The 12,900-nt window shown below is 29.2% G+C and overlaps 2 protein-coding genes across 2 annotated transcripts; both read right to left on the bottom strand.

Moving 5' to 3' along the window:
* Window positions 1-404: 404 nt before the first annotated feature.
* LOC145028829 (ras-related protein RABC2a-like) lies at window positions 405-2,825 on the bottom strand. Its single transcript, XM_078977555.1, has 6 exons — window positions 2,360-2,825; window positions 2,012-2,080; window positions 1,794-1,859; window positions 1,563-1,684; window positions 1,345-1,473; window positions 405-694 (listed from the first exon to the last, which is right to left on the bottom strand). Exons 1-6 carry the CDS (start codon window positions 2,487-2,489, stop codon window positions 584-586), a joined length of 627 nt encoding a protein of 208 aa, XP_078833681.1. The 5' UTR covers window positions 2,490-2,825; the 3' UTR covers window positions 405-583.
* Window positions 2,826-4,475: 1,650 nt separating this feature from the next.
* Window positions 4,476-5,255, bottom strand: LOC145029637 ((+)-cis,cis-nepetalactol synthase NEPS3-like). The gene has a single exon (XM_078978130.1). It carries the CDS (start codon window positions 5,253-5,255, stop codon window positions 4,476-4,478), a length of 780 nt encoding a protein of 259 aa, XP_078834256.1.
* Window positions 5,256-12,900: the final 7,645 nt, after the last annotated feature.

Genomic DNA, 12,900 nt, shown 5'->3' on the forward strand with positions numbered 1-12,900 from the left:
TAGTTTTCTAAGACTTAAAAGACACGTGATGTAAAAATATTTCATGTTATTTGTATTGTTATAAGCTTTCGGCCCTAGTGTCTAGCTATGTTTGTGTGCAGATTGTGAAGAATTTATGCTTGTAGTTGTTTTTATCTTTATGGGGATACTTGGTGTTGTAATAGAGTGAGAGAGCTTTGATTTTTTCGTGAGAAAGTAATACATCGAAACCCCAGAAGGCATAAAACGTGCCCCTAGAAACCCTAGTGCTCGCAATGTTGGCTAATGTTAAGCTAGACACGTATGTGGACTTGATCCGTTTCTTTGATCCACTAAAACTTTTGAAGGTTTTTCAAGGGAATAAATATATAAACCCACAAAAGTTTCTTCCTCTTACCAAACATGCATTTTCAAATAATTACACATAAAAAAATCAAGGTTTTAAATAACAACATAACAAACAAGAACAAGTAAACAACCTTTCACTACCTCTAAATCATCATCAATCTACTTTTTCTTTTACAACAACACACGCAAACTAAAATAAAAAGAAAAAAACAACTTATAGTTTTTTGACATTTTTCTCTTAAGTTTATTTTTCTTTTTATGAGCAACAGCTGTCCATAGTTGTTGTTTGATCTTCAGACTTGGGCTTTAGTAAATTTTTTGTCACTATTGTAGACCCTTCTTCAACAAGACTAGGAACTTCCATTATCTTGGATAACAAAACAAAATGGTCAAGAAAAGTCAACAATAAATATAAAACTGTTTTCGAAATTACGGATATTTTTTTTTATGTAACCCACTTTTACAATTTTATATACTAAATGGGTTTAACAGTTTATAAATGTTTACAATAATTTCCCTCCAACTGATTTTTGTACGTCATAATGGCTTAAGTGGGAAAAAAAAAAAATCAAATTACAAATGGTTTTCTCGCAAAAAAAAAAAAAAGTATTAGGTTTTTCTAAAATTTGCTCTTTTGATCAGCATTTTTTATAAACAATATAAGTTAAAGAAATCTACAGAAAAGTCTCAAACTTTTGGGAAAAATTTCAATAAAATCCTAAAAGTCTTGTTATGAACAGAAAAGTGCCGATTATTTAACATTTTGCCCAAATTAACGATAAAATCATTTTTTATATTTGACCAGCTAACGAGAGATTATATGATTTTTTCAAAATAATGAAACTTTTTTGTAAAAAAAAAAACTTTGAAAGCTTTATTGAAACTTTTCTTAAAAGTTTGTGATTTTTCTATAGATTTCCCTATAAGTTATGTATATTATTTGTACAAAAAAAATATGAAAAATAACATATTTAGATTTTATATTACAAATATTAAAAATTAAAGGTTCAATTTTACCTTCAATGCAATCTCCTCAAAGCATTTGTGTACATTTTCTAGAGTTGTTGCACTACACTCATAAAATAAACATCCAAGTTCTTTCGCAAGAGCAACACCTTCTTCCTTGCTTACAAATCTTTCTGAATCCTAAAATCACATTTAAAACATGTGTAAGATCAAGATAAAGTATTTAAAACTTGTTTTTTGCACTTCATTTTTAATTTTCTTCAACTTACTTTATCAACTTTATTTCCAATGAGCATCTTGACACAATCTTGATTAGTGGAGTAACGCTCAACTTCTTTAGCCCAAATGTCTAACAAGCTTGTGAATGTATCTCTCCTTGTAACATCATATACTGTGAAAAACAAATCAATTTTTACTTTTATAATTAGGTAAATTCTTGAAAGTAAAAAAATAATTTAAAGTAAAATGCTATAATCAGGTAGATTTTTAGCCATGGTTACCAAGAATTATGCCTTGAGCACTTCTGTAGTAAGAGCTTGTTAATGTCCTAAACCTTTCTTGTCCAGCTGCAATAAACAACATCAAGTCAAATATGAACAACAATTATTCTGAAAGGATTTTATCTAATGTAACTATTGTATAAACAAATACTGTTTTTACATTAACTAAATTGTGTGAATGAGATTAATAAAATCACATTTGCGAGATCCTTACTTACCAGTGTCCCAAATTGTAAGCTTTAATCTCTTTCCACCAACTGTAAGCTGCTTGATTTTGAAGTCAACCCCTGGTCAATGATATGGTGGAAATTAAGTAGAAGCTAGAACAGGTTGTGAATATAGATAAACTTTTATTTACAAATTGCTACACTGTTTGATATGCGATAGTTGTAAATACGCATTTCAGAAGTTCGAATATGAAATATTATTAGTAGATATACAAAATATCTAGCATATAAACATATAAAATAGGAACAATACATAAATTTTGCATCAATTCTCGATTTACAAAATGCGTAGAAAATTGAATCGATCAATTTAGTAAAATTAAGGTGAAGTTAAGTTACCAATAGTAGGGGAAATATCCTCGAGAGAATTGGAAACGAAACTGAGGAGAAGACTACTTTTTCCGACACCAGAATCTCCGATCAACAAGATCTTAAATGATAGATCGTATTGAGCTGATGATGAACTCATTCTGATAAATTTCAATTGAATTTTCAACTAAACTTTATCTCTCTCTCTCTCTCTCTCTCTCTCTCTCTCTCTCTCTCTCTCTCTAGATTATTTGAGAAACAAGCAACACTAACAAAATTAAGCGCCACGAAGATGAGATTTGTTTCTCGAAATGTTGGATTAATATAAGAAACAAATTGAAAACTCATCGTTAATGGCATCCGATTCCTTTCACTATTGATGAAGAAATTGAAAGAAGCGAGTGTGAATTTGAGAGCGAATCTAGAGAGAGAAAGCCCCTGAGAAGAGCAAACGAAGGGATGTTTCATGGTGTGGAAGTTGATTAAACGAATTTCATTTTTGCGCGAGTTGCAAGGCTTCTTCTCTGTTGAAAATATTTCATATTTATAACTTTTAGATATTCCATATTTTTGTAATAATAATTAGAGTCTTACTTTATTTGATTTTTATCATTTTTTATGAAGAACTTTTTAGCATGGATGGACCTTTTGGTTTTGAAATTTTGCACCATATGTCCTTATGGCTAACTTCATTAAAATGATATGTTAAATGTTTGTAAAATATCAATATATCCTTTATTTTTTTTATTTTTGTCATTTTTCATTTTATTAAAGTTTTTGTTTATATTATATATTTAGGTGCGTTTGTTTTTTGGAAAAAACTCTTCAAACCTTTTATTGCTGCGCGGTGCAGTACACGCGCAATACTTTTCATCTTGTAGCTGTTTGTTTTTTAGAAGTCTTCGGAGTAAAAACCTCTGCGCGTGCCCTGTTTGGCGCAGCACTTGTACCTCTTCCAACATTTTTTTTCTTGTTGTAATTTTGATTATATGTTATTGAAATTTTATTTCACTTTTTTTTTTTCATTTTTTTTTTGTTTATTCTAGTTAATTTTTTTTTTCGTTTTTTATATTCAATAATGATAATTTCTTAACGAAATATCATTATTTCTTACTAAAATATCATTTTTTTGTTGAAATATCATTACTTTTATTGAAATATCATTAATTCTTGTTGAAATGTTATACATTGTTAAATTTTACATATTAAAATACTATTTTCGGTTTATAAATTAGTTTATTTTAATTTTTTAATATCTGCAACAGTATGCAGATGTTAAAAAAAACAAATACGCTTCTGATTACACTCTGCAGTCGTTTGGTCCATCTCTTCTACTACAGAGGGTTTCAGAGGTGGTCCGCAAACTTCATAAATTTTTGCTTCAGAAAATCAAACAACACCCTTAGAGTCTTACCCCACCCCAACCCTATCATTTTTCACCTTGTTTACTTTTCTTTCTTTTCTCGTGTCTCTTTTTCTCCTCCTTATTTTCATTCATCGACAATGAACTTTACATGTAACCCTAAACTATTGTTTCCCATATCCTACTGATAAAACTACATTGACCACCACGGTTATGAAGCACCATCATACTCATGTTCCCTTAATTACATTGATGCCGGTACCTACCATGACAACATCCATCGTAAACCCACTTGTCTACCTTATTTTATAGGAACCCTTATATAGGTCTATTTGTTGCATATTTTTGTTTTTTATATTTTATATTGTATCAAATAAGACACTTATTTTATTGTGTTTATAGATTAGTAAATAAAATGTGTTTTCTTTTAATTTCCTTACAAATATTATAGTTTTTGAAATATACATATATGCATTTGTAAAAATATACATAAATGTACCAAAAACGTTGATTTTTGGTTAAAAATTATAGTATTTTTTAAATATTTCAGTTTTTTTTTTATTTTATTGATTTTTAATTTTTTTTTTAAAAAGTGCAGTTTTTATTATTATTATTATTGATTCATATCCTTAATAAATTAGTTTTAATTTAGTTTTAATGTAACGCCTCCACTTATAATAGACATAAAAAAAAAACATTCAACAAATTTTTTGTATTAAATTGAAGCTAATTATTAAGTTGATCTCCTCGATCCGTTGAAGTTACAAGATCATCAAAAGCAAATCAACCAGTAAAACCACCGTCAACGGCCAGATCATGGCCAGTAATAAAACCAGACTCAGAAGCCAAGAACAACACCGCCTCTGCAACGTCCTCCGCCTTCAACACCACACCTTTCAAGCTAGTGAACGGTTCAACATACTTCTCCACTTCCGCCGCCTCCTTCTCAAGCATGTTGCACATCAACGGAGTCGCCACCACAGACGGCGACACTGAATTCACTCGGATCCCATGCTCCCCCAGCTGTTTGCTCGCCGATTTCATCAATGCAACCACCGCATGCTTCGACACACAATAATCAGTATGTTGCGCCACCGCTAGCCTTCCCAGAACACTACCGGAGCAAATAATGACTCCTTTCACCTTCTTCTCCACCATTGAACGTCCGGCATGCTTCAGGCAAACCGCCATCCCACGGACATTAACTGAAAACAGGTCCTCAAATTGATCCATGTCGAGGTCGACGATGGTCTGGTTTGATTTACTTATGATTCCGGCGTTGCTAAACATGACATCAAGCTGACCATAGATCGCCACCGTGGAGTCCACCAGTGACTTCACTTGGGCTTCATCGGAAACGTCACAGTGGATGTAGGTGCAGCGGTGTAAGCCGATGGTAGAAGATAGATTTTTTCCAAGTTCGTCTTGGATGTCAGCTATCACCACCGCACGTGCACCGTGTTTGGCGAACAGATGGGCGGTGGCTTCTCCGATACCACTTGCTCCGCCAGTGATTATTGCCACCTTCCCTTCTAGTTTGTTCATGAATGTATTGTTTTTCATGGAGATTTTCAGGAATTTGGTTATGGAAGATATAAAGGGTGCATGGGTATATATACTATGGATATTATATGTTTGTAAATTATTTTATTGAAAAAATAGTTTAGAGCCATTTAAACTAAATAATATTATATATATCAATGTAAAATAAAATATTGTAATAAATGATAAACCCTAATAAAATATTTAAAATCAAAACATGTAAGTCAACTCGTTTTTGTCAGTAAGGTCGCGATTAGTCTAACATCGATGGACCGTTGTTTTTCTCTTAAACGGCTGCAGGCCTTCATGAAAAAAGAGCAGACACTTTCAATGCTGTAGGAGTCGACTTGTATATTTTTTTTTTATTATTAATAACAATTTTATTTTTGTTTTTATCATAAAACCAAAGAATATATTTTGCTACAATAAATATATTTTGATGCTGTATTTTTGTAAAAGTTGTTTATATTAATAATAACTAGGTGCAGTGAAATCCCGCTCCGTGGGGTTCGGTTAAAACCAGAGTTTTACTTTTTTGTTTATCGGTTATGTATGTGGTATAGTGATATGTAGTGTGTGGTTGATCATTGTGTTTGTGAGTATGTAGTAGCAAATAATATTGGTGTTTTAAGGAAACACGCAACAATACATTTAACTACTAAAAATATAATAATATTAAAGGAAAACAAACAATTTTTTTTTTCATTCCAATAGAATGAATCATTCTATTCCTTCCTCATTCTATCATGCACCAAACACTACCCAAGTAATTGCAACATAAGATGTCATTTAACCAGAAATGACAACCTCCCGTGTTGGCATTTGGCAATGAAACTCGCCAGGGTGTTATTTGATGTTAAACTATACTTCATTTTCTCCCTCTTCTTGCACTCTTGCATTTGCTTCATCTATAGCTATAGATTTTGTATGAGGATCATGGTAATCGGAATTGGAATCGGAATCTCATTCCAAATCTGAACCTGATCCCTTAAACAAACAAAACCAACCGAAAAAAACTAAGAACAATGGGATCGATATATAACAATATGATTTCAACAATGTAACATAACATATTAAAGTGGAGTGGAAGATTGTTTTTTTAGAAAATTAAAGAGGTTCCATAATGTTCATATTATCAGGAACATTGATTGATAATGATACCTTCTTGAAAACAATACCTGTCTCAGGTCCTTCCAACTCAAAAAGAATAAGCTTCATCACCTAGATGCCCATCCCATCCAACATCCTTATTTTTTACGTTTATAGACCGAAAATTTCGGTTCCATACGGTTTCAACCCAAACTTCAATTACTTTTACGTTTATTTTTTTATTTTATTTATTTATTTATTTTTAAGAATTTAAGCCCATTGTTTAATTAAGTTAATAGGAGAAAGCCTAGGCTTCGTCCCAAGTAAAAACCAAAAGACATTAAAAGATTACTATTGTTATGATGCTTATATATATATATATATATATATATATATATATATATATATATATATATATATATATATATATATATATATATATATATATATATAGTAGACGTTTACCCGCATCAAGCGATAGATACATATAGTTTTTTTTTCAACAATTAGTTTCTTCAGACGATTAGTTTTCTTTGTGCAAATAGTTTACTACATCTAAATAATTGTCAATAAGAGTTATACTATAGCAAATACAAAATCGGTAACAATAAAAAATAAAGAGTTTTGATTGTATACAAATATGTACGAACACATAATTGATTATACATTATTAATCGTGCAACACTTTTTATATACCATATTTAATGTATACATTTCACCCTCGTTGATTTTTCATCAATTTCACTAATATTTTTGTATTGACATATGATATCCCTCTAAATAATACCATATAAAGTTAGTCATACAAATAGTTAGTTTCGAAATTATTTCTATTCGGAAACATATTATATTTCCAGGAACACAAATTATTTTCTGAAGAATCATTTCCTTTCAGTGCTTATTTGTCATTATGAAATGTCCATTTTTATTTGTTGTTAGAAGTATGTTAATATGTTTTTGTTTTAAAAAAAGAATATTGTTACGGATTAAAAATAAATGTACATTGCTCTTTTTTATATAAATGTGCATTATTGATTACAACCCGATTAAATTTTCGTTTTTTCAGTATAATTATGATTTATTTATTTATTTACTTGTTTGTTACAACAGATGGGTAACGGATAAATCGACGCCTAGGAGGAGACCGTTAATTAGTCAAGGCGGTGGACCGTGAGAAAACAACTAATCAATGCCTAGACTGGTCCTTAAGTGTATTTATCAAAAAAAATTATTATAATATTTACATATTTTAAGAAAATAAATATATTATATTTTTTATTTTTTAAATTTCAAAAAGCATAAATTTAGATCATGAAAGCAGGAGTTGATGATTACTCTTTGGGTTAAAAAAAGTTTGTTATTTTTGGGTTAAAAATTAAGAATAAGTTACACTTTAGGTTAAAATAAAATTTTGTTATTGCTTAATTTGAACTAAAAAAAAATACGTTGGAGTTTTAAGCTTAGAATAAAAGTATGTCGCTGTTTTGTATTAAAATGTAAGTACATTGTTGTTTTGGGTTAACGATAAAAATATGTTAGTGTGCTGCAAATAGTGTGTTTCGACATATAGTTTTAACGTAGCAATTAGTTTCCTTTAGGCGCGAGGTAGTTCCTTGCGGCCTTTCCACAGTTAATCTTTACATAAACATACCGATATATTAATTTTGACTGTTTAAAAATGAATTTTCAAAGTATCAATTTTCCATTTTAATGTTTTATGTTATGTTTAAAACCAATATACACTTTTTTTTAATTGTTCAAAGAACAAATCTTCTTGGATACCTGATTTTTAAAAGGTGAAAATATAAAAAAGAACAAACAAATTATTTCAAAAAATGAACTTTCATATTTCATCAAAGTCAAATGAATTATAGCATAAGTCTTTCATTCCACTTTAATTGGTTCATAGTATTACCAACAAATATATCCACCACCAAATGCTTGCCATGTACTTGACCGCTCTCTAAATGGTTCAAAACTAACCCAAATTATTGCCATGTGTGTTAGAGGGATTTTAACAACTACACATCATACATATATTACTTTTGTTTAGTTAATAACTTTGTGGAACCACCATTTAGTAGCGAGTGTCCTACTTTTTATGACATTGACACATTACCTTCTTTCCATTTTAGGTTTCAAACTTGGGCTTGATGAATATAAATTGAAAAACTGACTTTGGAAATCTAATGTGTCTGCACATCAATGAGAGTTAACACTTTTCATTAGTAATTCTACAACATACACACAAGTTGAAGATAATAATCTCCTAAGTACAAAGTTATAATAAAAATAATCAATATATTATGAACCTAAAAATTATCCAAGAAAATATTACTTCCAAGTATTTATTATTGATTCTATATCTGTTTGTATATATCATTTTTGACCAAAATGTCATTTTCAGCAAAAAAGTTCCTAACCAACATCAAAGCATTACCCTTTTAACTTCGAACCAGATTCTCATATCCTTTAAATCTTTAAAATCAATTTTCTATTTTTTGATATCATATTATTCAAATAAATCAAAAGACTATGTAATCTCATAAATAATTGGAATTCGTTTCACCTACATTTTTATTTGATGATCAGCATACTCTTGGTCTTCAAAAACCTCAAGAGCCATCCCACATAGCCATCACATGTACCCAGAATGATGCATGATCTAAAAAGTAAAATAATGAGTAAGCTTAGGGTTAGCTTTAACTCATTAAAAAAAACTTTAAAATGAACAAAAAATGTGAAGTTTTGTCTGTTTAAAAGTACAATGATATAATATTACCATCATAAACTGTCTAATAGTAGAGTACAAGGTCAGAAATATATATTTTTCCATGATTTTGTTAGTAGAAATGGTTAATTATGGATGGTAGGAGGCCAAGATATTGTAGGAGGTGATATCAATTAGCAACAAATAATGTTATATTAGCAAGTTCCATTTTCAGTTTCCGTTTATATGAAAATACATACAATTATAGCCACAAGTGGAAGGTTTAAAAAAATAACAACCAAAGAAATCAACACTAAATTAACAACAATTAAACACCAATGTCAAGTATGAAATTAGGGGAATAAGGAATTGGGAATCCTCTCACTATCAGTCCCTTCAAGTTGTCAATGAGTAATTTTGAGAAGTCGATTCTTCCATAGAATATCCTTCAACTGTATTCCTGAATCAATTAAACACGAACTCTTGAATGATTGTTGCAGAAGTAGTTATATTTGAAAATTGATAATATATCCATTAAGCGGCAGTTGATTTTATCATAAATTCAGGGTAAGATACCCAAAATGGTTGGAACTATAACCTGAAAATCAATAAACATTGTAACATAATCCCACAAATCAATTTACAGAAATAATAAAAAAAAAACATATATACTCAAACCTCGTCCCCTAGGGAACAAACAACAAGAATTGCTTGTAGTGTACTATGTTTTTTTCCCAATTACTAACCACACTTTCATCAGGTGTGTAAGAAATATCACTCTCCTCTACAATAAGACACAAAAGAAGTTATAATTTATATCTTAAAAGGATTGATTTTACCCTTCAATTTCTTGCATATCACTATTTGTAGTTCTAAGGTACCTTCAATGAAAAAATATATATATAAAGGTTTTAACAACTATAGCAAAGAAAAGAGTGGATTGATTTGAAGAAATAATTGGCAGATATATATATCATGAAATCAACAGCTACCTTAGCTATAACAGACAGGATGTCAAAATCATATTATCTGGTAGCTAAGCGAATGACAAGGTAGGATGAAATTGATACAACCATTTTCAACATATACAAATAATTAATAAACGAAAACAATTACAAATATACTTAGAAGAACATAAAAATATAAATCTAGATCTCAAAAGAATCTTTAAACCTCTTCAAGGAATCGTAAATAAGTCTCAAGAAACTTTTAAACCTATCAATCGTAGTGGCAACATTGGTTTGGGGTTTCTGTGGGGAAGCATGATAGTTGTATAGTTCTGCGTGTTGTGAGGTCGTGGTGAATGGCCGCTTTTGATCTACAAATAAGAAAAGCCCTTTCTCTTACAAATATGTAACTGGAGCTGGATTGAATCCCAGTCTAAAGAAAAAGGAACACATATATAACTATTAACCACATGATTTAGACCTCTGATGTTAATAATAATAACTTAACAAAACAAAGGTGTTGGGATTGCTCCATAAATATATATATATATATATATATATATATATATATATATATATATATATATATATATATATATATATATATATATTATTAATTTTGTTATGCTCTATAAATTAATAAATTTAATGGAAAAATATTAATATTGTTAAGTATACCTCATTGTAATCTGGAATATCATCAATGTTCTTGATTGAAAAACGGTGATAGTAATCCTCTGCCTTGGCCACAACAGTTTGGGTGTTAAGCTGGATAGTACTAATGGAAGACTTAACATTTAAATCCATATCAACAATACTATATATAAGAAAAAAAATGAAGAAGTTAAACAATATAAATAAATAATGATTAAGAATAAAGAAAAATAAACATTAAGTATTAATTAATGATAAAAGACAAACAATTACCGACTTGAGGCCTACATGGAGATAACAATTAAAGTTATAAATTAATTTATCTTATAAATAAAATATTAATATAATGACATGGACATTCATAATAAAAAAATATTCTCACCACCCTAAGTTTTGAGCTTTGGCATACATTGGATGATAATAACACTTGCATTATCATTTTGATGTAAACAAATTATTTTACAGCAAGTATGTATAATAAGGCAATAATAAAAATACATTACCTTTGTACAAAAAAGCATATGATGATTGAGAAACACAGACAAAAACATATATTAAAGAAATATATGAATTATTTCCAAAAAAGTAGTTTTACTGCAAGGGCAAATAAGTCATTTTGAAGAAGTAATATAACAATTCGGGAAGGTACTCCACTTTTACTTTTTTTTTTTTTTTTTTCTATTTTCATTCGATCAAACACAGAATCAAATCCAAACATAGAATTAATTAAACTGAATTTTACATCATCAAATACAAACACCGAATCAGTTCCAAACAGGTATGTCATTTTACAACAAGTATGTATAATACGACAATATCAAATTTACTTTTTCCTTTTTTAACCTTTAGACAAAAATACACATGCTGATTGAGAGACACAGACACACACATATATTAAAGAATATACGAATCATTCCAATTAGAAATACTTTTTACAACAAGCCTAAATAAGTCATTTTGAAGAAATAACATATGTTGACACTAAACCCTTCGGGCAAGTACTCCATTTTTACATTTCTTTAGTTATTTTTTCTTCCAATCTAAACATAATCAAATACAATTAACACAGAACTAATTAAACTGAATTTTACTTCATCCAATGCAAACATAGAACCAATCCAAACACACACACACAGAGAATAGAAAATCCATTTACCAAAAACCCACTAATAATCCATTGATACATATACTGAAAACATAAATTATAATTAGATGTAAGAAATTAATTAGTAAATCAAAAAAAATTGCTAACCTTATGAAGCTGGTATCCAAATGTGATGCTGCAAAGTCTAGATTTCAGCAAATTGTAATAACAATTGAATGGGATTATACTTATACATAATGTTTAACAATGATTTTGGAAGTGATGAAGTAATTAATACTATGATTCAAATCATACTATTTCGAGTTCTTTGATTTCAAAAATTCTATAATTAAGAAAGGTATATACAAATTACTTGATTTTAAAAATGAAGGAACCATATTTATGTTTTTGACAATTATGATGATATTTATTTCACTTCAATACATTCCAATTAAAAATTTTAGTCACCATTAATAAGTTTTCAACTTTCCTAACGCAGTCAACTTAATTTAGTTAATATTAATTTTATTTTATTTTATGATGACATCATCAAAATGATCCAATGGTTGAAATTAATCAAGGAAACACAATGAATGACTTCGATTGTTGAAGGTGATGTCATCAAGTTACTCTTTTTAATATATATAGAGATTAAAGTATCAGCCTCTTTCATCTCCTTTATCCTTCTCTTTGATTATTCTCTTTGTAGGATATTGTCGCCAGATGTAAAAATTATGATATCACCTCTTATGTTGGTTCAGGGTGAATTGACAGGTTAAAGTTGGGTTAGGGGGCTCCATTGAAACAAAAATCAATTGTACTGAATTCATTTTATGCACATTTTTTCAAAGAGCTTATATGTTATGGCATGTGTCTTGGTGAGACGGTGCAACGAATTTTCTAGAGTTTTTAGGAGCTTTTAAATTTTAGCTTTTAACAAAAAAGTGCATATTAAAGAAAAAGATTTGTTCAAAAGTATGGACTTTTAGCTTTATTATAAAAGTTTGTGATCAAAAAGTTAGTTTTAGTAACTTTTACCTTTTAGTTTTCATATAACTATACACATTTAAAAGCTAACATCTACGTTGTTGAACACCTTTGTATAAAAAAAGTTTTAGTTTCCTTTTTCAACTATCGGCTACTAGCTTCCAGCTTCTAGCTACCATGTAATTTTTCCAAACA

This window comes from Lactuca saligna, chromosome 2 (genome assembly GCF_052625555.1).
Source record: "Lactuca saligna cultivar CGN05327 chromosome 2, ASM5262555v1, whole genome shotgun sequence".
NCBI classification, from domain to species: domain Eukaryota; kingdom Viridiplantae; phylum Streptophyta; class Magnoliopsida; order Asterales; family Asteraceae; genus Lactuca; species Lactuca saligna.